The 26,559-nt window shown below is 35.0% G+C and overlaps 2 protein-coding genes across 7 annotated transcripts in view; one reads left to right on the top strand and one right to left on the bottom strand.

The window, feature by feature from the left end:
- The window catches only part of LOC149072965 (RAC serine/threonine-protein kinase-like), a 75,456-nt gene extending 72,059 nt beyond the window's left edge, over positions 1–3,397 (bottom strand). Inside the window, exon 1 of one of the 6 annotated variants that reach the window (XR_016194492.1) lies at positions 3,077–3,353. The gene's annotated coding sequence lies outside the window, so the exon portion shown is untranslated. Of the gene's footprint in view, positions 1–3,076 lie in introns of all 6 variants that reach the window. The other 5 variants (XM_089247051.1, XM_089247049.1, XM_089247052.1 and 2 more) reach the window with 5 other exon arrangements.
- A 17,890-nt stretch (positions 3,398–21,287) lies between these two features.
- LOC149072964 (transcription initiation factor TFIID subunit 5-like) lies at positions 21,288–26,314 on the top strand. The gene has a single exon (XM_089246592.1). It carries the CDS (start codon positions 21,825–21,827, stop codon positions 23,976–23,978), a length of 2,154 nt encoding a protein of 717 aa, XP_089102718.1. The 5' UTR covers positions 21,288–21,824; the 3' UTR covers positions 23,979–26,314.
- The last annotated feature ends 245 nt before the right edge of the window (positions 26,315–26,559 follow it).

Genomic DNA, 26,559 nt, shown 5'->3' with positions numbered 1-26,559 from the left:
CGAATAAAACAAGGGCCTTCAAACTATATATATTAAAGGGTTTCATTAATACACATAATGGATACAACATAATTTTCAATTTGCTTTTCTTTCATTAAAATAAAAAAACAGCCCCCACAAATATCTGAACTTTCCCCCAACTCATTCAGCAGCCTTGACCACATAGTGAAATTTAAAAAAACCTTTTTAATTCTGATCATGTATTACTTGACCGAAAAGGTGAATATGCCTCATATAGACTAGTGCTCATATAGGAGTCTTTGATATACATACTGCTCGTTTTCAGAAATATCTTGTTTATCAAGTCGAAATATGTAAAAAAAAGCTCATCTTGCGAGACATTGCTAGAATGCATAGACAACAGGGGCAGCTTAAGCGAGGGTGCAAGGGGTGTGGTACACCAGGGCGGCAGGTTGTAAGGGATGGCAGCCCAAGCTTTTATTTAGATACACAAATTTTCAAAAACTTGAATGAAAATTAAAAGACAAAACGCTATCAATCTTTTGAGCCATGCCTTGATAACGGAAATGTTGAGAAAAACTGGGAGAACAGACAGGGCTGTGAAACAAGAATGGACTCAGACATGGTGTGGGATAGTCTGCATTTGGTTCAGCCATGGTCCCCACATCCTGCACCAGAGCCCTCTTAGGGCTGGGATTTTTGGTGGGCCCCCAAGGTCAGGTTTTTCACAGGGTTCTTTATGGTAAATTTATAGTATGAAAAAATAGATGACGACGATGAGAATCATCCAGGGCTAGAGCCCCGTCAGCCCCACCCAACAATTTTTCAGGAGCAGTTAAACAAAATTAAAGAAAAAATTTAGGTTCTCACTCTTGTCCAGAATCTGAAGCACCAGAAACACCTAAACTTTAATTTCTGCCTTGGGAAAAGCTTGGAGTAACATGATTTTGATGTTAAAAAGGTTCAACTGCATTTTTAAAATTCAATCTTAAAAGGAAGGAAAATATGAGGTTCATCATCGAGAGCTGAATGTAAAAAAAATTATGTGGCATAATTAAGAATAATAAAATAATTCTAGAAGAAAAAAAACAGGACAGCTCCTTTAAAAGCAGGATGTATGGTCAAGCATACTTTTGGTTAAACATTGGTGTGTGGCTCCGAATGGGTAAAAAATCAAGTTTATCCCAGAGTCCCTTTGGCTAAAGTCCTTTTAGCCTCCCACCACGGATGTCTTTAGGGGCGGCACATGAGATTTTGCACCCAGGCTGCAGGTGAGCTAGAGCCGCCCCTGATAGGAGGAGATAGACCTGAATGGCTGGGGGAATGGTGATGATGCAAAGACTGAAAAGGGAAAGATGAGGATGTCAATTCAAATATACTTATATGCACATAGGCCTACATTAGATCAGTTGGCTAAAAATTTGTTAGAACATTTTACTGTTATGATGGATCATTTATAAACCAAAATTCCACTGTATCTGATATTTATTATAACCAACAATTCCAGGGACAAAATCAGATTTTCTATAAGTCTTTGCACACTGAATGGGGTTTTTTTTTAAAGAATCTACAAATTATAGCTGCACTGATAAACTGACTCGGTCTTGGGTATTTGGAAAGTGAAACTCAACACCTTCACAATCCTTGAAAATGTTTGTCAGAGAGAACTGAGAACTTTCATGGTACATTTTTTTGAACAATTAATTTTTTTTTATTCCGACAACAAGCTCGCAGGAATAAAAAATTTGTTCACTCACACACTACTTAACATTTTTCATATGATTTTCTCCATTTTGATCTATCTTCTCCTACCCAGACATGACCTTTGATGAGCTTGCATAAAAATGAACATCAATTTGTAAAAAGCCCACCCAGTTAACTGCTTTGCCCAGACGATGGGGAGGTATGATGCTCACCAATCATGTTATATTTCAGAATCAATTGTTATCAAAGCTAGAAATAGTGCTTAGATGCTTTGTCAATAAATGTTAGTTGATCAATTTCATAACAAATTAATTCATAAAGTGAAATTTGATATGAAATTTTCTATGAAAAGTGTTTGTATCGGGAATAATCCTGAATTAAATGGAAAAACATATTTTGATTGCCGGAAGGAGTGCAGTTGTCCAAAATAACTTTCCTCCTTTCACTTATAACATTTCAATATAGCTTTCTTGACCATCTCTTGCAAAAACGTTTCAGAAATCATTCATATCCATCTGTGGCGTTTCGTAGTCCACAGGCAGACTTTTCAGGTTCCAGATAGAAGAACAACTGGAAGTAACCTGACCTGAAGGTGTGGGGGAGAATCTTCAAAACACATATCAACCAAGTAACAAATGGCAGAAACAATGAAAAAAATTTTTTTTTAACCACAAGAGTAATACAGTAAGTCTCTTATAACCTGTATGACCGATATGAGCGATTTGCAGGCGATTGTTAAAGAGCTAATGTTACGAAAAAGAATATTCACTTTAACGAGAAGTCTGTTATAATGACAATTTTTTACGAGATTGTGAGCTGTCGTTATAACAGAATTCTACCGTATCTTAAAATTTTTCAAACTGATCAACACATAGGCAATATCTGAAATTGAGTTGTGATAATGCAGTATAAATTGTAGTTGACTTATACATATGTGGTCATCACATGTCGAATTAGAGAGGTTTTTACCCCATTGAATTTAGTACTGTGCCAACCATGGGAGTAATAAATATCCAGTTACCGGGTAGTTGAGTCATCTGGGGTTGCACTATAGTAATGTGATATGCAAAGAAAATTGTTAATTTTTACATGTCTATTCGATATGCACTTTTTTAATGATAAAAATGAATAAAGCATATTCCAATGAAAAAAAAGTTCTTAATAATTTTACAATGGTGAATTATAAACGATTAATCTAAAAAAAAAACTTTCTTTTCAATGGTCTTGAAATCGAGATATCATTACAATCGACACAAAATTTCGTACGATAATTGATAATACAAGTAAAAACTAACTTCAAAACTGATAGAATCACTCAAAACATATCAAAAAAGTGAGATATCAAAAAGTAAGAAATAATAAATTATATATTGACATCTATATATCTCAACCTAAAAATTATCTAACATACCACCATGAACTTCTACCTTACAGCAAAAAACAGTATGTTCCTGTCACGGTATATTTCCACGTTTTTAACTCAGCTGGACAACAAATAATTTCAAATACCATTTAAATTTACAAATTAAAATATTTTACATTAAAAAAAAAAAGAGAGCCAACAGATAAATTTTGATTCGGCGAAATGTCAAATACCAATACTTAGGTCACAGTTGAACTTCAAACGTAAATTAGTGGCTCTTTAAAACACACTCCCCGCTCCACACAATACCCGTCCACACACACACACACCCCCCTTTCATTCATATTCCAATGAAGTTCTCTTGTCAATGTATGTTTCTACCAATAGGTTACAGTTACAGTTACAGTTGAATTAAGCAGGGCTATCGGCTGCAGAGACCATTCCCTGGCTGGGAGAGAGAAATGTGAGGTAGGTAATAAAATAAAGAAAATTGAAAATTCAAAACAACAACAGTAGTAGATTACTACAAAAACAAAAAGAATGGAAATGGGATGATATGAAAAAGAAAATCTTCAGATCTAGGGGACGATGCTAGATCACTTTTGTGAGTTATGAGATGTAGTCCCAGGATGAGTGTGTGTTTAGGTTGGAAAGGACCTCAAAACCAGAAAGAAATGTTAAATAAATCTTTTACTTAACGAAATGAATTTTTCGAAATGACCAATCGATATACGGAGGTTGGACGCCATGAAGGTAGGCCAAGATTTAATGGGAGGAGAGGACGCAAAAAAGGATGGAATGCGATGACGCATGAAGCGGGAGCAGTTGAAAAGAAAATGGGTCGCAGTTTCCGGAAGTTGGCAGTGTGAACAGAGAGGGCTGTTAACTTTTTTGATGAAAAACAAGTAAGCATTAAGAGGCGCTCTATCACAGATTAACTTGTAAAAGAGGCGTTCAAATTTTGAATTAGAGAAGAGATGAGAAATCTGATTACAACAGTTGAAGAAAATTTGAAAATCAGGAATAGTGGAATTAAGCGAATCAGATGTATATTGACGAAATGAGAGTCGTAACATAGATCGTAGGTCCTCTGGATAAAGAGCCGGCGTGACGTAAGGACTGGGAGAGGAGGAAAGCGAACGAACATAACTGTCAATAGACTCGTTCAAATGTATCCCAGAATGTGCAGGGACCCAAATTAAAGAGATATGGCAGGTATAAGAACAAACCATTAGAAGTTGGGAATAAAGGAGGTGGATGACTGTGGGAGAGTGACTGGAGAATTCATTAATCGCATGAAGAACTGATTTAGCATCCGAAAAAAGGACCACGGGTTGGCCCCTGGTGGGGATAAATGATCTCAAGCCCATAGTGATAGCTAGAGCTTCTCCTGTAAATATAGAGGAGTGAGAGTGAATCCACCATGCTCTCATACTATTCGTAGAGGGACAAAAAGCACCGCAGACAACATTAGAATTTTTAGACGCATCAGTAGCGATGATGATCGTTGAACGGTCTAAAGATTTCAAGAAATTTTGAAAGAGGATGTTGATTATATTCTTATGTCTATGTTGTTGAAAATCCAGGTCATCAGTGACAACCGAAATTTTGTTCGAAATCCAAGGATAGAAAGAGTAGATTGGTCTGAGAGTTTGGGAGAACGAGAAATTAAGGAAACTGAAAAATTGGGAAAGTCTGATTTTCAGTTTGGGAGCAATATGTGAAAAAATTGAATTGAAGTTATCAGCACAGCCTTGAGTAGGAGAAGCAGCAGCCTGAATACATGCAATACCATTTCTAAGAAGAAGAATTTCCTCCAGAGTGGGGAGTGCTAAAATGGTACGCATCTTGAGTATTCTAGTAGAAAGTGGTAGGCCCAAGGTAGCTCTCATTGCAGAATGATACATAGTATCCAATTTCGAACGGTTAGTTTTAGCTGCATTTAACCATACTATGGAACCATATCCTAAAAGAGCTGAAATGATGTTAATGAAAATAGGTTTCACAATAGAACAAGGAATATTTCTGGAAAAATGATGAAGAGAACGACAAATATTGAGAGTGAAAGTGCAACGAGATCTGAGATGATTAATTTGTTTTTTCCAGATTAAAGAACGGTCTAAATAAATACCTAGGACTTTAAGGTAGGGATCAAACGGGATACTATTTCCATTGATTTGGAAATTCGGAACATATGAAGTGGGATTCCGAGATAAAATCGTAAAACGAGATTTCGAAAGCGAGATGGACAGACCACTGTCCTCCGCCCACCTTAGGATACAATTAATTGCAGACATCATACGAGCTTCCATATAGGCTTCACAGTTAGATTTATACATGATGAAAATATCATCTGCATACACAAAAAGTTTAATGTCGGGCGGTAAGTAGGTGACAATATCAAGAGTGAAGAGAGAAAATAAGATAGGAGACAATGTTGAGCCCTGTAATAATCCTGAACAAGGTGAAAACTTATTGGATGGGCAACCACGCCAGTGAATGAAATGATCCCGTCCACTCAAATAATTAGATAACCAAAGTAAAAAGCGACCATTCAAACCCATTCTCGCCAGTTTATGTAACAAAAAAGAGTGTTGGGTTGAATCATATGCTTTATTGATATCAAAAGCAAGAAGATAACAGGTCTTAGATTGGCGGAAGGCATCTGAGGTATAAGAAACAATATCTCTGAGACAGGCCTCGGCAGAGGTTTTTGGACGGAAGCCGTAGAAACAGTGCGGAAAAATTTTGAACCGTAGGCAAATCCAATTAAGACGAAACAGAATAATGCGTTCGAAAATTTTGTTTATGGAATTGATCAATGTGATAGGGCGAAAAGAACTCGGATGCGATGGGGATTTGCCAGGTTTTTGAATAAAAATAATTTTACCCTCTTTGAAAGAGTATGGAATTATGGCAGAAGCCCAAATCCTATTGAAGGCGGGCAAAAATTCCAAGCCTTTAGCAGGGAGATATTTAAAAGCGTGAAGAGGAATGTGATCAGGACCAGGTGCAGTAGATTTTCCGGATCTTATGGCTCTGCGAATTCTACCAATAGGTGCTCTCAACTGCAATGGTCCTATCTCCCTTATTATGCACCTGTCACCAAATAATAATTTAAATTACACATAGAGTATTTACACATAAATATTTGATTTTTTGTGAAAATTTACTATAATATAAATGTTGGTTAGTCAGATAATATCAATTTGATTCACAGAAGCGAAAAAAATTTCTTCAGTTTTTGTTAGCAGTGATGGTAGTACGGTTCTTTTTTTGTAAGCGGCTCCGAACCGCTAGCTCCAGCAGTCTTGTCTAAACTAGTGTTTTTCAACCTGTGGTCCGCGGATCTTAGGGAGGGTTCATGAGTACTTTGTAAGGCAGGAATCTATTTGATGATGGGTACAGGCAGTGCTCACGACTAGAAAAGGTTTAAGACCTTTGTCGTAAGGGGTCCGTGGGATCATTTCTATTTACTATCATTCCATGAACGACTCACGCTTGCTGTAAAAAATCGTAATATATTGCTTCAATTTTTTTATGATATACAAATTATAAAAACAATGTATTTAGGATGTTATGGTGGGGGTGGCAGTGGATTCAAAATTGACCTTCGCTACAGGTTGTAAGCGAAGCGTTGACCGTCAATACAGGAAGTCCACGATGCATTGACAGTCAATCAAGGCCGCAACTAGATAGACCTACTTCGTCAGCCGTGGCAAGAAGCTTTTACTCATGGCGAGTATGAACACCTAGGCCACTTCGGAGTCAACGCCAGCTTCATGAATTCAGCGGCAGCTAGATAAGTTCAAAACCTTTGATTGGTTTTTTTTGGTTGGGGTCCCCAACAGTATAAAAAAAAAAATAAATGTAAAATTTTAAATGATCATACATTCTAAAAATTATCTAAAGGTGCACCTAATGTTTCATGTTTATATTTTGATATGTGAATGACAGACTATCTAATTCTAATTGTTAAAAATGTCCTCTGACTTGTCAACAGCAACTTAAGTGGTTATAATGAATTAAACATTCAAATTTTTTTAAAAATCTAATCTGCTTGTCTTTCGGCCATTCATTGATTTTGAGTCCCTTAATATTTCTTTGTTGCAGCTTTCCTTTTAGCCCTACCTGAACCTGGGTGCTAACGATCACGATGGACTCACGAATTATCACACTAAGAGTGACTCAAGTCACATACGAATTGCACAAATTGCCCATAACCAAAATTTTCTAAAATATCACAAATAGCTGTTTTCAATCTCCAATTTTGAAAAAGTTTTCAGAATGAATTCATTTTTTTGTGGAGATTCGAGAATTCCGTATATTTTATTTTTCATTATAATTATTCAAATTTATTTTTTAATTTTTCTATCCCCCATCCAATTCTTTTCCCTCAAGTTAAGGGAAAACGAATGGCCACCAATGGAAAACATTTTCGCATGTTTGTTTACAGTTATACTTTGCACTCTGAATGTGTTTACCCTGCAAAATATGTAACAATAAAAAAGGATTTTCGGTGAAATTCACAGGCTATGTCCACGTTTTATTTTAAAAAAAATCAATGTTTCGCTTCACACATAAGATGTTGAATAAAAAATCTATCAAATGAATAATCTTGTTCACAGATAATTCACGCACATAAATTAGATAATAATACACACATAAAGATAGATAATTCACACACATAAATTAGATAATAATACACACATAAAGATAGATAATTCACACACATAAAGATAGATAATTCACACACATAAAGATAGATAATTCACACACATAGAAATAGATTATTCACAAACATAAAGATAGATAATTCACACACGTAAAGATAGATTATTCACACACGTAAAGATAGATTATTCACACACATAAAGATAGATAATTCACACACATAAAGATAGATAATTTTCACATTTGCCTGTCAAATGTGAAAAGCAGCGGGCTTCTGCCAAAAAAAAAAACAAACTAATAAACATCCTACTCTGTATAGTTTTGTATGTTGAGAAATATATATACACATATATATATATATGTATATTTCTTAACTCCTAAACGTATGCAAGATTTTCTCCAGGGGGAGCGGTTCAATTTGATTTTCTTCTGAAAAGGGGATTTTTACGTTTTTTCCTACAAAATAACACAATAATCTCAGCTCAGGAGGGGGGTTATAACCCCAACCCCTCCTCCCTTTTGCGTACGCCATTGGCCTCAGTAAATATTTCAAAATCCTTCAACTCTCTTTTGACAACTCAAGTGGTGTCAATACGTGTAATATTCAGAGAAAATACATGTATACAGGGTGAACGTGACATGTTCTGCCAAATGAAAAGGGATGATACACGAACCCAAGTGAAACATGAAACACCCTACCAACCCTGTCCTATTAAAAACCGTTTTCGAGTTATGTTGAATAATCGATTATGGAAAAAATGCGTCAAGTCTGAAAAAAAAAACCCCCGAATTTGTGAAGAATTTTATGAGCCGTTTCTGTAGTGAATCATGAGCTGAACGATAACTCTAAAGGCGCGTATATACTAGCGCGCCGATCTTGCAACGCACGCCCTTGCCCTGCAGCGGTTCTAATCCGCTCGTGGGTAAACAAACTTCGGCAAGCATGCATTTTGGCGCCCTCTCATAATGTTGAAGGAGAGATTAAAAAGTTAAATTTGTGCCCCCCCCTCTAGTACAGCGCCTGGGGCACCAGACCCACCTGCACCCCCCCCCTAGTTGCGTCCCTGGGCACGGCCACCTAGGTTATATAGGAGGTCGTGCCCTGGGTCCAGTGAAAACAGCTCAAGAATCGTTCACAACACCGTACAAATTACTGAACAACCAATTCCGAATGCTTTCATTGCATGATCCGCGCGCTAGTGTATACGTGCCTTTAACTATTTTATTACGGACTAATATTTACAAACCATTCCCGGCAACATATTTCGCAAATGCACCGCTATTCCGCGATTACACGACTTTTTCGTAATTTTTTCCACAAGGCCAATCACGTTGCTTCAGCCTCTACGATAATTTGCGTAACTCTACGATATCTTCATTTTCGTATCGCGGAACAGTGGTGCAAACAAGGTAGACATTTCCACTGATGTTCCGCGAGGCATTTCAAATGTGCAATCGCACTATTTTCAATGTTATAAAAACGATTTCATTTTTTAAACCAGCAAATTTATGCATTGAAAGCGAACTTAAATATTCAAACAGTTAAAGGAGGATAACGACTTCAAATTTCTGAAAATGTGATATAAAAATCCTTGTAAATTTTAGTAAAAAATTTCTCCAATTTATCAATGCATTTTTTGATAGTGAATCGACTAAAAATAAACCGATAAATTATAGTATGAAAAAATATATTGTGCATGTTAATAATCGCAAACAACTATGAAATATTTAAACATCGATTTAAATATCAGAACTTCAGAAGAGTAAAGATATGCTAAAAGGAATTACATTTTTTACAGCATTATTATTGGTCTTGATAATTTATTCTACATATTTTTTGTTATAATATTTAATTGATTCATTATATATATCAAAGTTTTAAGATTCGGCAAAATATAAAGAGGCGGATCACGAAAATCTTTTCAAATTTTAGTAAAATATTTCTCCAATTTATCAATGCATTTTTCGATAGCAAATCGACTAAAAATAAACAGAAAAGTAGTATAGGCCCCACTATAGAACCGGAAGTGACGTCACACTTCCGGTGTTGAGATATAGTACGAGGTGTCTTATCTCTTTTCCGGTGTTAAGTGGCAGCTGTTGTTAATTAAATGACTTCCGGTGTTGAGATATAGTACGAGGTATCTACTATAGTACGAGATGTATAATTACAAATTATCTCTTTTCCGGTCATTAAGTGACATCTGCTGTTAATTAAGCGACTTCCGGTGTTTATCAAGTGACTTCTGTTGTCTATTAGGTGACCTACGCTGTTTATCTCTACAGAATGCCGACATCCGGTGTTTATTAAGTGACATCTGCTGTTAATTAAGCGACTTCCGGTGTTAATTAACCGACTTCCGGTGTTTATCAAGTGACTTCTGTTGTCTATTAGGTGACCTACGCTGTTTATCTCTACAGAATGCCGACATCCGGTGTTTATTAAGTGACATCTGCTGTTAATTAAGCGACATCCGGTGTTTATTAAGTGACATCTGTTGCGCATTAAGCGACTTACTGTGTTTATTAAGTGACATCTGTTGCTCATTAAGCGACTTCCGGTGTTTATTAAGTGACATCTGTTGCTCATTAAGCGACTTCCGGTGTTTATTAAGTGACATCTGTTGCTCATTAAGCGACTTCCGGTGTCTTATCTCAATTCCGGTGTTTATTAAGTGACATCTGTTGTTCATTAAATGACTTCCGGTGTCTTATCGCTATTCCGGTGTTTATTAAGAGACTTCCGGTGTCTTATCGCTATTCCGGTGTTTATTAAGAGACTTCCGGCGTTTATTAAGTGACATCTGTTGTTCATTAAACGAATTCCGGTGTCTTATCTCTACTGTTTTCTATTAAGAGACTTCCTGTGTCTTATCGCCATTATTTTTGACTTCTGTGTTGACTTATTTCTATTGGTAATTAGTAGGCTGACCATATTTCTTCGAGAGAAATACGGGACATCGGGATTCCAAATACGGGAAAATACGGGACATTGCCAATAATCGCCAAAAACGACGCCAAAACCAAACAAAGTTGCCAAATATTGTTGAGATTACGGAAAATCACAATGGCGGGAAATGATGCATTACCACAAGTAGCAGTGGATTAAAATGTATTCCACGAAAAAAAAAACGTTCACCATGGCAAATGTGGGAGATTAATATTCTCATATATAGTAGTAATTATCATAAAATAATTTCTGAGTTGAAAAATAATGTCAATCTTTGACTTCAATAGAGAATAAAAATTCAAGTAGGCTTCATGTAAAATACGGGAAAAACCGGGACACTTTTGCCAAAAAGTCGGGACGGCCAAAAAAACAGAAAATACCGGGACTGTCCCGGGAAATACGGGACGTATGGTCACCCTAGTAATTAGGGACTACGGATCATTGAGGACTACGGACGCTGTAAATATTTTTGACAAGCTTCTAGACTCATCGAGTATCGAGTGACTATATTTTGAAAAAACGGGACATTTCACTCCAGAGCGTTTCCACCATCTAAGAGGGGGCTTTTGTCCTAATTTCCGGTTTTTGCCAGAATTCTCACCTTGTCTCGGCACTTCCCGTCTCTTTCCTTCCCCCAATGATATGTGTTTTGACGACGTTATGTTACGACTTTAAAGCATGTCTTTACGCCCCTGTTATCACTGTTATTCGCTGATGTATTTATGTTCTCTTACTTATCCCTCTAGCTGACAGTGTTCAACCACATAGAAGGCATCCGTGCAAAGAAAGGATCCGAAAATTTTAGCAGTTCCTTTTATTCCAAATTGATTGTATTATGATTTCAAACGTATCCTAAAACAATGTATTTAGAAAAAAGAAAAATATCTAGTTAAGAATCTCAAATTTATTTAAAAATCAAACTTCTATTTATCTCAGACTTGTCTCAGTAAATAGTTTGCATTATGTTGTTCGTCAGTCGTTATAACTATTTTTTCCAACTTGCTTCTCACCATGCAATTTTTTTTCTAATTCGCTGTCGATCTACTGTATTGCCGTTAACGCTGAATCGTTTTAAAATAAGAAACATTGCAGAAAAATTGAGAATTAAAAGCGATTTAAAACAAATTTTATAAAAGTAAAATAAAAATGACGTTTTATATAAAAAAATTAATCGAAATAAGTCTTCAAAACAATAAAAATAAGATATAATTACAGAAATAAATAATTTTGAACGACTAAAAATAATAATCTAATATAAATAAAATAACAAAAGTAATGAAAAAATGAAACATGAAATAGTAACGATGAAAAAAAAATAAAGGAGTGAAGAAACTAACAATGAAAATAAAATGATTACACAAAGATAATAAAAATCAAATAGATAAAATAATTACGATGAGTAAATTAAATAAAGAATTAAAAAATAACAAAAGAACGAATAAAACTAATGTTAAAATTTGAATAATTAAAAAATTAAATGAAATAAAATAAAATGATAATACAAATAAAATAACAAAGACAAAAATCCAATAGATAAGATAAAGACATGAAAAAAAAAATTGAATAAATAAATGCAAAAACTATCAATAAAATTAACATAGCGGTAGTAAGAATAACAATGAAATTAAAATATTAAATGATTAATAAAATGAAGCAAAAACAAATGAAAATAAAAAATAATAATACTATGAAATAAATAAAATACTAACATAAATAGCTGTATTAACAACTGAAAAAATAAAACAGATCAAAATAATTAACTATGAGATGGTTGTTTGAATATATATTCTTACTAAATTTAAATGTATTCGAATGTGTTTCTCACCAAGCACCCTCGCTGCGTACAACGATTTCAATATAACATTACTGAATTCTTCAGCGGAAACTTCATAGAGATTTTCATCACCACACTATAAACATTCAATTTTTCCTGATTTGAAGAAAGATTTTGCTGATTATATTCAAATACAAATACAACGCCACTACAGGCAAAATGCCCAAAGAGGTGGCTGAGAAAAAGATGCCCATAAAAATATTCTTGCAGCATTTAAAACCAATTAAAACAGAAAACCTTGATCGTTTTGAGTTACTAAAATACGGATTCGATTATTTTACTCTTTGTAGGCCTATACAAACTCAAACTTATCCTTGGATCTCATCATTCGCTATGCTTCAAAGAATTATTTTTAGATAAAACTTGCATTTTCGATAAAAATAAATTTGCGTCGAGGTTTCCTTCTGCAATTTCTCTAATGTTTATTATCTCTGTATGGTTTTTTATTGTAAGCAAACAAATACACACACATACACATTACGCAAATACGGGCCAATAACACACGAAAAGGAATACAGAAGAAAAAGAAAAAAAGACATACACATATAACGAATATACACCATGTGGCCTCAAGGGACAGAATATTCGTTATATGTGTATGTCTTTTTTTCTTTTTCTTCTGTATTCCTTTTCGTGTGTTATTGGCCCGTATTTGCGTAATGTGTATGTGTGTGTATTTGTTTGCTTACAATAAAAAACCATACAGAGATAATAAACATTAGAGAAATTGCAGAAGGAAACCTCGACGCAAATTTATTTTTATCGAAAATGCAAGTTTTATCTAAAAATAATTCTTTGAAGCATAGCGAATGATGAGATCCAAGGATAAGTTTGAGTTTGTATAGGCCTACAAAGAGTAAAATAATCGAATCCGTATTTTAGTAACTCAAAACGATCAAGGTTTTCTGTTTTAATTGGTTTTAAATGCTGCAAGAATATTTTTATGGGCATCTTTTTCTCAGCCACCTCTTTGGGCATTTTGCCTGTAGTGGCGTTGTATTTGTATTTGAATATAATCAGCAAAATCTTTCTTCAAATCAGGAAAAATTGAATGTTTATAGTGTGGTGATGAAAATCTCTATGAAGTTTCCGCTGAAGAATTCAGTAATGTTATATTGAAATCGTTGTACGCAGCGAGGGTGCTTGGTGAGAAACACATTCGAATACATTTAAATTTAGTAAGAATATATATTCAAACAACCATCTCATAGTTAATTATTTTGATCTGTTTTATTTTTTCAGTTGTTAATACAGCTATTTATGTTAGTATTTTATTTATTTCATAGTATTATTATTTTTTATTTTCATTTGTTTTTGCTTCATTTTATTAATCATTTAATATTTTAATTTCATTGTTATTCTTACTACCGCTATGTTAATTTTATTGATAGTTTTTGCATTTATTTATTCAATTTTTTTTTTCATGTCTTTATCTTATCTATTGGATTTTTGTCTTTGTTATTTTATTTGTATTATCATTTTATTTTATTTCATTTAATTTTTTAATTATTCAAATTTTAACATTAGTTTTATTCGTTCTTTTGTTATTTTTTAATTCTTTATTTAATTTACTCATCGTAATTATTTTATCTATTTGATTTTTATTATCTTTGTGTAATCATTTTATTTTCATTGTTAGTTTCTTCACTCCTTTATTTTTTTTTCATCGTTACTATTTCATGTTTCATTTTTTCATTACTTTTGTTATTTTATTTATATTAGATTATTATTTTTAGTCGTTCAAAATTATTTATTTCTGTAATTATATCTTATTTTTATTGTTTTGAAGACTTATTTCGATTAATTTTTTTATATAAAACGTCATTTTTATTTTACTTTTATAAAATTTGTTTTAAATCGCTTTTAATTCTCAATTTTTCTGCAATGTTTCTTATTTTAAAACGATTCAGCGTTAACGGCAATACAGTAGATCGACAGCGAATTAGAAAAAAAATTGCATGGTGAGAAGCAAGTTGGAAAAAATAGTTATAACGACTGACGAACAACATAATGCAAACTATTTACTGAGACAAGTCTGAGATAAATAGAAGTTTGATTTTTAAATAAATTTGAGATTCTTAACTAGATATTTTTCTTTTTTCTAAATACATTGTTTTAGGATACGTTTGAAATCATAATACAATCAATTTGGAATAAAAGGAACTGCTAAAATTTTCGGATCCTTTCTTTGCACGGATGCCTTCTATGTGGTTGAACACTGTCAGCTAGAGGGATAAGTAAGAGAACATAAATACATCAGCGAATAACAGTGATAACAGGGGCGTAAAGACATGCTTTAAAGTCGTAACATAACGTCGTCAAAACACATATCATTGGGGGAAGGAAAGAGACGGGAAGTGCCGAGACAAGGTGAGAATTCTGGCAAAAACCGGAAATTAGGACAAAAGCCCCCTCTTAGATGGTGGAAACGCTCTGGAGTGAAATGTCCCGTTTTTTCAAAATATAGTCACTCGATACTCGATGAGTCTAGAAGCTTGTCAAAAATATTTACAGCGTCCGTAGTCCTCAATGATCCGTAGTCCCTAATTACTAGGGTGACCATACGTCCCGTATTTCCCGGGACAGTCCCGGTATTTTCTGTTTTTTTGGCCGTCCCGACTTTTTGGCAAAAGTGTCCCGGTTTTTCCCGTATTTTACATGAAGCCTACTTGAATTTTTATTCTCTATTGAAGTCAAAGATTGACATTATTTTTCAACTCAGAAATTATTTTATGATAATTACTACTATATATGAGAATATTAATCTCCCACATTTGCCATGGTGAACGTTTTTTTTTTCGTGGAATACATTTTAATCCACTGCTACTTGTGGTAATGCATCATTTCCCGCCATTGTGATTTTCCGTAATCTCAACAATATTTGGCAACTTTGTTTGGTTTTGGCGTCGTTTTTGGCGATTATTGGCAATGTCCCGTATTTTCCCGTATTTGGAATCCCGATGTCCCGTATTTCTCTCGAAGAAATATGGTCAGCCTACTAATTACCAATAGAAATAAGTCAACACAGAAGTCAAAAATAATGGCGATAAGACACAGGAAGTCTCTTAATAGAAAACAGTAGAGATAAGACACCGGAATTCGTTTAATGAACAACAGATGTCACTTAATAAACGCCGGAAGTCTCTTAATAAACACCGGAATAGCGATAAGACACCGGAAGTCATTTAATGAACAACAGATGTCACTTAATAAACACCGGAAGTCATTTAATGAACAACAGATGTCACTTAATAAACACCGGAATTGAGATAAGACACCGGAAGTCGCTTAATGAGCAACAGATGTCACTTAATAAACACCGGAAGTCGCTTAATGAGCAACAGATGTCACTTAATAAACACCGGAAGTCGCTTAATGAGCAACAGATGTCACTTAATAAACACAGGAAGTCGCTTAATGCGCAACAGATGTCACTTAATAAACACCGGATGTCGCTTAATTAACAGCAGATGTCACTTAATAAACACCGGATGTCGGCATTCTGTAGAGATAAACAGCGTAGGTCACCTAATAGACAACAGAAGTCACTTGATAAACACCGGAAGTCGCTTAATTAACACCGCAAGTCGCTTAATTAACAGCAGATGTCACTTAATAAACACCGGATGTCGCTTAATTAACAGCAGATGTCACTTAATAAACACCGGATGTCGGCATTCTGTAGAGATAAACAGCGTAGGTCACCTAATAGACAACAGAAGTCACTTGATAAACACCGGAAGTCGCTTAATTAACACCGGAAGTCGCTTAATTAACAGCAGATGTCACTTAATAAACACCGGATGTCGGCATTCTGTAGAGATAAACAGCGTAGGTCACCTAATAGACAACAGAAGTCACTTGATAAACACCGGAAGTCGCTTAATTAACAGCAGATGTCACTTAATGACCGGAAAAGAGATATTTTGTAATTATACATCTCGTACTATAGTAGATACCTCGTACTATATCTCAACACCGGAAGTCATTTAATTAACAACAGCTGCCACTTAACACCGGAAAAGAGATAAGACACCTCGTACTATATCTCAACACCGGAAGTGTGACGTCACTTCCGGTTCTATAGTGGGGCCTATACTACTCAGAAAAATTGTTGTATAAAAAAATATATATATTATACACGTTAATTAGGCGTAAAAAGCTATAAAATATTTAAAAATCAGAACTTAGGAGAAGAAAAGACAACTACGTTTTTTATAACATTATTGGTCTTAATTTCTTTTGCATGCTTTTGTGTTATAATATTTAACTGATTTACAGTACTTGTATTTTAAGAGTCCGCAAAATATATTGTAAAATGCATTGCAACAGCAAAAAGAATTAAAATGTTTAAATGATTTTCTGACGAGGAGTTAAAAAAAAAAAAGAGAGAACTTTCGCGAGCTGAATTCGAACATCGGTCTTCAGTCGCAGTCTGATACACAGGGACGGTCTTAGGGCAGTGCGACCGGTGCAGTTGCACCGGGCGCGAAATGAGAAGGGTCGCCGAAACGCGTTAAATATACATTACAAGAAAAATATCTTTAAGGTACTTATTTAAAAAAAATAACAATAACATATACATGCAAAATGACCCAGATGAGAAAAAAATTGGAGGTTTGTGTGTATATAATATTACGGTTATTTTTCGAAAAGAAAAGAATCGATTGGCAGTGTACTTATATATGTACAGTACATAGCGATTTTGGTCAGATATAAATACACGCTCTCTCTCTCTCTAGAGCTCTTTTCGTTTACCCCTGCAGGAGATTTTGGGGGAAACGCAATTTGTTTCCTCTTTTATTGCGCAGTAAAAAATAGAAATAATAGAGGAATCACCCTCTTGTGTGGTCACCCAATTTTTCTACTAACGAGAGCCAAAGTGTTTTCCTGTGTTGTGAGGAGTATTACAATTCGGTGTGCTCTAGAAGGGCGTCTAATCCGAAGTGAAAGGGCAAAAAAAATGAGGAAAACTTATTTGTGCCCGCTGTATGAGGGGCACCAGGTCTGAGGTAGACAGGGCGAAAAAAGTTAGAAGAAATGATTTCTGCCCCCTCTAGTAAGAGCACCAAATCTGGAGCAAAAGAGTGAAAGAAATTACAGAAAATGATTCCTGTTCGCTTTAGGAGGGGCGTCACATCCAAAGTGGAAACGCAAAATAATAATTAGGGAAACTTATTTGTGCCCTCTCTAGGAGGGGCGTTAAGTCCGAAGTAAAAGGGCGAAAAAAATTGGAAAATGATTTCTGCCCGCTCTAGAAGGAGCGTTAAGGTAAAAGGGGGGGGGGAAACATTCGACATGATGTGTTATGACACAAAATATCGCTGTTCCTATGCACGCATCAAAACGAAGCGATTGAAACAAATTTTTTTTTTCTAATTGGGGAGGTCAGGGGGGACCAAAAATAGGTCCCGCTCGGGTGGAGATTTTGTCTCGACCCGCCCCGAGTGCAACGTGTGTGAGTGTGTCGAAAATTGTAAGAAACCGTACATACACAACTGAACATCTATTCGGAGTTTCATGGATCTTGTCCCAGGTACCCGGTGAGTAATAGTAAAGCCTCCTATAAGGCTCCTAGACAGTATCTCTTGGTAAGGTGTGGCCACAACGGGACTCTAGAAAGACATCTTTCCCTTTCAAGAAACTAATGAGGAGCGTATGTTGGAAATTCAATTTGATTTTTTTAAACAGCTTTTCAAACTATATTCCACAATCATAACCCCCCCCCCCCCCACCAATTCTGTTTTTGAAACTAAGAAAAAGATTGAGGTGCAAAATATGTATTGCTTTATTCCATTGGTATCGTTGTACCTAAGATATGCTTCACAGCATTGTTTTGCACCTAGATCTATTAATTAAATAGTGTGCCAGTTGATTAAAACATGCAATTTTTCCAGTATGTTATAAATTATTTGGGAATACGAATCATAGTGTGAACTTAATCTAGATGTCTGTAACTGTAAAGTAAGCTTAAATATTAATTACGATTTGAGGCACAGTGGAAAACATTTGGGAAGCATATTGGATACAAAACATATTGGAAACCATTTGGAATGGCGCCGCGAAACAAGAAAAAAAGAAGTCCTGAGTTCTGGAACTAAAAGTTCTTAGGAAATATAAAGATAACACCTGAAAGAGAGAAATGCGAGGTTTTCCAGGAGCAGATTGAGTAGCCTTTTGTTGCTATTAAAAGATGTAGGAAGAACAGTTGGAAGTTACGATTAGCTGAGCAAATTCAAAATAATAGAACCATAGATCGAACTCCTTTTTCATAACAGTTCGCTCTGTACAAGTCTCACAAACATGAATCGTCTCGGTAAGTTTGATAAATTTCGCAACATTTATCACTTTTACCGGTGATTATGCATAATCCTTTTAGACTTTGGATGCACAAACGCGCGTGCGGAATGCTTCTTTTCACTTTAGAGATATTCTTTTTTTAACATCAGGGATGTTCAGTACAAACTTCAAGAACTATGCGTTATCGTTGAAATTAAAGCTGAAGTATCTGAGGTTAAAAAAATCTACACAGAGAAAAAAAAACAACCCCTTCCCAATGCCGTCTTAATGCATGGGCCCACCCGGGAGGGGCCCGGAAGCCTCAAGTGTAGATGGGCCTCACGAAAATGAGATCTAGTTAAAATTTTCTAGAATTTATTAGGTAGGGCCTCACAGAAAAACCACTTGGCCCGGGGGGGGGGGGGAAGCCCATGACGCTCTTAAGACGGCCCTGCCCCTTCCTAAGGCCGTAGCGTGCTTTCTCGAAAGCAGTCTTTTCTTGGAGTCTCTTTGAAATTGTTATGCTCAGAAAAAAGAGTTACAAGCAGCCCCCTCCCATTCGGCTAGGGGCACCGCCCAAATTGCCTCAGTATAGTTACGGGCCTGCCCAAGTTGCAGAGCCGGTGCTTTAGCAGGTGTTTGCCTGCCCCTTCTGTTTCTTAGTACTGGGTCTGAAAGGGATAATTTCAAATGAAGTTCATGAGTCTTATAAATATGAAAGAAATCATACGTAATTTCACTTTAATTTAACCACTTTTATTATCAGCTTTGCCCGTACGTGATGCGTGCACTACATGAATTTTACCATGAATTTCATCTAAAATAAGTATGATGAAGATAGATCCTTTGTGATGAGTATCCTGCATAAATGTGTGATGTTTTACTTTTTTAATGTTTTAAATCAAACAGGTTGGGGTTTTATGCTTGTTTAGGAAGAAAGCTTTTCAAACTTCTTCGTCCCTTAATATCCAACCAAGAGGGGGGGGGGAGGGCGATGGGGACGATCACCCCGCCTAGAGTCTGCATAGGATGAATTACGGGACAGTAATGACTAGCAAAAATTGCCTCCTCTGACACATCACTCTGAATCTGAGCCTGGGGGGGCAGGGCGCTGACTACTGTTTTTGCACCGGGCGCCACTAGGTCTTAGACCGGCCCTGCGCCGATACACTCTAACCTACATTAATTCGGCAGACGGAAGCGGTCTTAAAACTGTTTATTACCAAAAGCATATACTTTTAGTAAAAAATTTTTTTTTCGAAATTTATTACCACCTTCATCATTCGCTAACATTAAGCACGGAATTTTAATCCTTCCCTTACGCGAATTAAAATGAACAATTTTGTTTGGCATACAGTGTTAATCTTTCAGAATACATTTCATTAATTACATAACTAAGTAGGGTGACCATACGTCCCGTATTTCCCGGGACAGTCCCGGTATTTTCTGTTTTTTTTGGCCGTCCCGACTTTTTGGCAAAAGTGTCCCTGTTTTTCCCGTATTTCACACGAAGGCTACTTGAATTTTTATTCTTTATTGAAGTCAAAGATTGAAATTATTTTTCAACTCATAAATTATTTTATGATAATTACAACTATATATGGGATATTAATCTCCCACATTTGCCTTGTAAACTTTTTTTTTTTCGTGGAATGCATTTTAATCCACTGCAATTTGCAGTAATGCATCATTTCCCGCCTTTGTGATTTTCCGTAATCTCAACAATATTTGGCAACTTTGTTTGGTTTTGGCGTCGTTTTTGGCGATTATTGGCAATGTCCTGTATTTCTCTCGAAGAAATATGGTCAGTCCATAACTAAGTCGCCTTGAGACCGAAAGCACAACAGATCGTACGATATTAAGGTAGTGGGAATTATCGTAAACCAAGAACAGACATGATTGGCTGAAATCGCGGAATAGCGGTGCATTTGCGAAATTAGCGTTGGGGGAACACTGTTCTCAGCCAACACCTTCTAGATAGGCTGACCATATTTCCTCGACAGAAGTACGGGACATTGGGATTCCAAATACGGGGAAATACGGGACACCGCCAATTATCGCCAAAAACGACGCCAAAACCAAACAAAGTTGCCAAATATTGTTAAAATAACGGAGAAATCACAATGGCGGGAAATGCAGCATTACTGCTAATTGCAGTGGATGAATTCCCCGAAAAAAAATTTTCACTAAGACAAATATGGGAGATTCATATACTCATTTATAGTTGTAGTTATCATAATATAATTTATAAGTTGAAAATAATTTCAATCTTTGACTTCAATAAAGAATAAAAATTCAAGTAGGCTTCATGCAAAATACGGGAAAAACCGGGACACTTTTGCTAAAAAGTCGGGACAGCCAAAAAAACAGAAAATACCGGGACTGTCCCGGGAAATACGGGACGTATGGTCACCCTACCCATGGGTCATAGCAGCCGATATCCTTGCTTAATTCAATCGTAATCGTAATCGTAAAAAGAAAAAATAACCCCTTTTCTTACAATTGTTTCCTACTTACCTGGATTTGCCCGAGTTAGTGGCTGTTCTATGCGATATTATCTATTGTGAAATAGTCTTGTTTCACAAGTCTTTTCAAATACATATGGTACCGGCTTTTTTTATTGGATCATCAAAGAGATTGTCTGTAAACACCTGAAGCTACTGTTTGTGTTTGATTGAGGGTTTCCTCATTCAATGGACGAGGTCTTGACTGAAAAATCACACAAGTGGTTTTAGAATTACGATTTGAACTGTTGAAGACTTGATGAATAGTTGTTTATTCTTTTCTTGATTAAGAAAAGAATCTCTACTTATCGAATAGAGATATTATCAAATAAGTTCTCTATGTATATCAAATAGACATTATATCAAAAAAGATCTCTACCTATCAAATACGCATTACATCAACAAAAAAATCTCTACCTATCAAATACGCATTACATCAACAAAAAAACTCTACGTATCAAATACGCATTACATCAACAAAAAAATCTCTACCTATCAAATAGGCAAAGATCTCCACTAATTGAATAGAGGTAGTGCCAAATAAAATCTGTACTTATGCACCACTTTCTACAGAAATCCACAGCTTCGCAAATGGAAATAGAATCAGCAATAAGTATGCAGAACACGTCATTGAGTAGTGCTATAAAAATAGAAATAGAATCAGCTTCGAAAATGTATAGAGATTTACTAAATCTTGTGTTGAATTCTCCTGATGATTATAAATATCAGTTGAATCATTTTATATTTCCTGTGTATGTATATACTTATTTTGAATTTCTCCTTAATGGTGATTATGATGGTGACGATTTTTATAACGAGTTTGTCGAGTTATTTTGCGAAGATGATAGCTACTTGAGTGCTATGGAAGACTTAAGAGACATTGACTGTGTAGAAGATATTATTTATCATCCCTACTTCAAAAATTTCCTTGAAGAGAAATTCAAGGTTGAAATGACAGAAGAATGTTCAAATTATTTTATGAATTTTCTCAAAGAGGAGAGCACAAGTATATTGATTAGTTTAATCAGCATGCATTTCAACATTGAAATTACCCAAGAAGATGATGATGAAGCTTTAGCATATTGGGTCAAATACCAAGAAAGCAAACCAGTTATTAAAAAGGAAAAGGTAGACTTTCATGGATATTTTGATATAAAACCTAAAACCGAAATTCAAAAGTCAGTTAAAGAAGAACCATTAGAGAAATATTTTATAGGCTATCCATTCATGAAAATAAAAGATGAACCACAAGATAATGAAAGTTGTTTCAATGCAGTTAAACAAGAAATAGAAGATTTTCCACCTTGTTTTTCAGGAACTTATCCTTATGTGCCTAGTTTTTGTACCAAGCCTAAACCACGGCACTTGAAAAACAAATTTCGCATAAAAGAAAATGCGAATGTGTTTAATTTATTGTCAACGTCACAGATTAAAGAAGAAGAAGAAGATGATGATGATGAAGATGAAGACGATCCAAGTTTTAATGTCTATAGGCGTATAAAATCAGAATATGAAGATGAGCAAGACAAGATGTATAAAGTAAAATTGAAACGATTGACTAGATTACAAAATGCTATAAGAAGGGTTTCACTGAGAGATCCATGTATACCACCTGTACGTAGTTATGATGTTTATGTGGGTGATAATCATCGTAGCTTGAGTGATGTGAAGATCTCTTGTAATGATGAACTGATGGCTTGTTCGTTTGACGATTGCTCCGTTGAGCTATGGAACCTCAACCCTAAACCATTACACGTTATAAATGATGGGCCAAGTATATCTAATGTAACCCTTCATCATGTTGAAGAACCTCCAACTACTTGTTACACTAAGCATGTACATTTATTACGTGGACATTCCAGGCCAGTTTATGGTTTGGCATTTCATTGTCATAATACTCTTTTGTTATCATGCTCTGCAGACACTACAATTAGAGCGTGGGATATGGATACCTTTCAAAATACAATAATTTATAAAGGGCATAACTTACCAGTATTTGGTGTTGATTTTGATCCATTTGCATATCATTTTGCCTCTGTGTCTATGGACAGAACATGTAAGCTGTGGGATCTTGAAAGAACATTTCCTTTATCAACATTAGTAAGACATAATGACAGTGTAGAATGTGTAAAATTTCATCCAAATGGGAAATATTTAGCCACTGGCTCTGCAGATAAGACTATAACACTGTGGGACTCTCATGAGGCTGGCCATGTTAGAAGCTTTTATGGTCACAAGTCAGAAATTATAACATTAGCATTTTCCCATGATGGAAAATATCTGGCATCAGCAGGCAGAGATAAGACAATTAAAATTTGGGATATAGCAGAACAAGCATTATTGTGCGATTTGAAAGGACCAGAAACTTATTGCTTGTGTTTCAACAGCAATGCATCAATGTTGGCTTCTGGTGGGAATGACAGTCACATACGATTTTGGAACTTGGAAAAATGTATCGCAGATGATTCTTTTTTTCCAATGGAGTCAAAATTCATTAAACCAGAGCCATACTTGCAAGCACGATTATCTAATATGAGATCAAGGTCATTTGTAGCACCTAAGTCAGTTGATGAAAAATCAGATCCAAGTTTCCTGGTAACCATTCCAACACAATGCTATAAAGTTAATTTTGTGAAATTTGGGAAGAAACATTTAGTCACATCTGCTGGTGTTAGTAACACGCCACCTAAACCCTTGTATGGAATGTAAGGAATGAAATTTTCTAAAAAAGGTGTAACTATAATTTAATCAAAAACTTGGCAGTTACAAACTGTGACTACAAAATCTGTGATTTAATTTCCTATGTCTAAAGTTTTAAATATTGTCAAAAAAATGTTATCCTGTTTTATCATCGTTCAAGAACAAAATTATAATGTGGGCATTGAAAGATTTATGACCATCCAATTTCTATCACCCTCTAAAGTTATGGCTAATACAAGTATGAACAATCAGAGGATTTGGGTTAGGGTTGGCAGGTTTCTGATGGTTTAAACTGTCATGTCAAAAACCCACCATCAAAAACCTGAAATAGTGAATTTCATTATATAAATTCCTATTGAAAATAAATACACTGATTGCATGTAATGTTTAAAATTGCAATATTATACCAGTAATAAATACTTACTATTATTTTTAAATAATTTTCTAGTCTCTTCAGAATAATTTTATGCAATATTATTGTCATCAAGGCTGTAGTGGCGGGGTTTGGTTCCCTCTCCAAAATGTGAGAAAATAACCGAAAAAAGGGAAAAAGATAGATGGCCAAATCTATTATATCACTTTGGTCCCCCTCCGAATGAAATTTCTTTCTACGGTACTGATTGTCATTATAATGTACAGCTGTATTTTTCAAACAAATATGTGTGTCTAGAATGCTCTTTTATTTAATTACAATACATCTTTTATATAACAATGTTGATATTTGTTATTATTAAATTACAGTGCAACTTCGGTTAACGAGTGGTTTGTTTAATGAGCAATTCGAATAATGAGCAAAAATTTTGAACAAATTTTGATTTGATTAACGAGCGATGATTCGCATTAAGAGCAAAACTTCTGTGCTTTATTTATTTTCATGCTATCACAACTGAGCCAATGGTTTTTGCTTTCGTCTGCACACGTTCTGTGAAATTGTGGGTAATATTCTCCCTTACAGTCTTCAGTCAGCGTGCCTAACCCAAAAAAATGAACACCCGTACGAACGCGACTGTTTACACTAAGAAACTAGATGTAGCATTGTAATGCACTTGAAGTTTTTTAAAATTCTTTTTGGAGAAAACTATGGACTGATTGCATTATTAAATGTGACTTTGAGGGGCTAGCTCATAAACAAGGGCCACCATTTCTGAAGAGATTGTGTCCTTGGGGAAGATCATGGGACTGGAGGTGCATGAGCCCGACATTCAAGAACTAGTAGAGGGGGAACATGGTCATATCCACAGACGAACTGATGGATCTCCATTGCGTGCAAGAGCTTATGTATGGGATCTCATCTAAGGAAGATGAAGAGAGAAATGAGGAGTCTCTTATTTCAAATGAGAGTGAGAGAATGTGGAAATCTTTGCAAAACTCTAGAAGTGAACCACCCAAATAAAACTATAGCATTGTGAGCTATAAATGTCCAACGATAGTGCGATTTCCCTATTTCTGAAAAAACCAAAGAAAGATAAAAGAAAAATAGGCAAAAACAAGTGTCATAGATAGGGTTCCATTTTAAAGTCATGCAAAAAGAATAAGTTTGCCGATGGTGAGTGCAGTGCGTAAGTCATTCTAAATCATAGTCTTCCTCTCTCTGGTCATTTAGAGTAAGTTAATTTGTGAACACTGTCATATTGTATGTTTATTTATGGTATTATTTTTTTTAAAATATTTTATTGTATTATTTGTTATATTGTTATTGTATTGCATTATTGAATGAATGACGGTTTTATTAGTCATTTTCATGTGAATGAATAATTGTAGAATGAATTATCCAAGTTTCCATTATTTCCTATTGAGGAAGTTTGATTTGAATAACAAGCTATTCGTATAACAAGCACGTTGGTGGAACAAATTAAGCTCGTTAACCGAAGTTCCACTACATGTTGAAAATTTCAGGTACTTAAAACATTGTTCTTACTTAAAATAACATTGCAACCAAATATAAATTAAAGGCCTCAGTAACATTCAAAACGATATGACTCGGAATTGGGCAGCATAACAAAATTAGCAAATGCTCATCATCAGTGCTGATTGGTTATGAAAGCTGATGAAACTACTTTGCCCCTTAATTTCTTATTTTTAGTGAACAATTTCTAATGCTATGATTTAGTAAATGGGAATTCCTAAATGCAATAGTTTTTGCACTTAATGCTGTATCTCAACTTGCAAAACAATACTTTAGCTAGCAAGTCTTGCCATCTCATCTCCAATCAAGAGAGTACTTTCTAACTTTGGATTTGTACTAAGATATATTGCAACTGTGAATAAATGAGTAAAATTACTTATGTATTGCTCTTATGGGATGTTAAGCAGTAATTTAATTTTAATATGGAATACAATTTTGTGCTGACCAAAAACTTTTTATACAAAAATTAATATTTTATATTTAATAATTATATAATAAATTAATATTTCAAACTGTATAAACTGTCTGCATAACAAATGTTTATGGTTGTTCAACATATCTACTTGACGAAAAAAAAGTATTTTAATACATTGATTATAGTTTTTTTGATGGTTTTGACAGTTTTTGATGATGTAAACCTGTTCTTGATACATCAAAAATCCAACTCTGATTTGGGTACATATG

Source organism: Pholcus phalangioides, unplaced genomic scaffold (assembly GCF_987345545.1).
Source record: "Pholcus phalangioides strain wild (caught in Gottingen) unplaced genomic scaffold, Ppha-v1.0 ptg000017l_1, whole genome shotgun sequence".
Taxonomy (NCBI): Eukaryota; Metazoa; Arthropoda; class Arachnida; order Araneae; family Pholcidae; genus Pholcus; species Pholcus phalangioides.
Note: the sequence above shows the minus strand (reverse complement) of the source record. Positions and strands in the feature narration are given on the sequence as shown.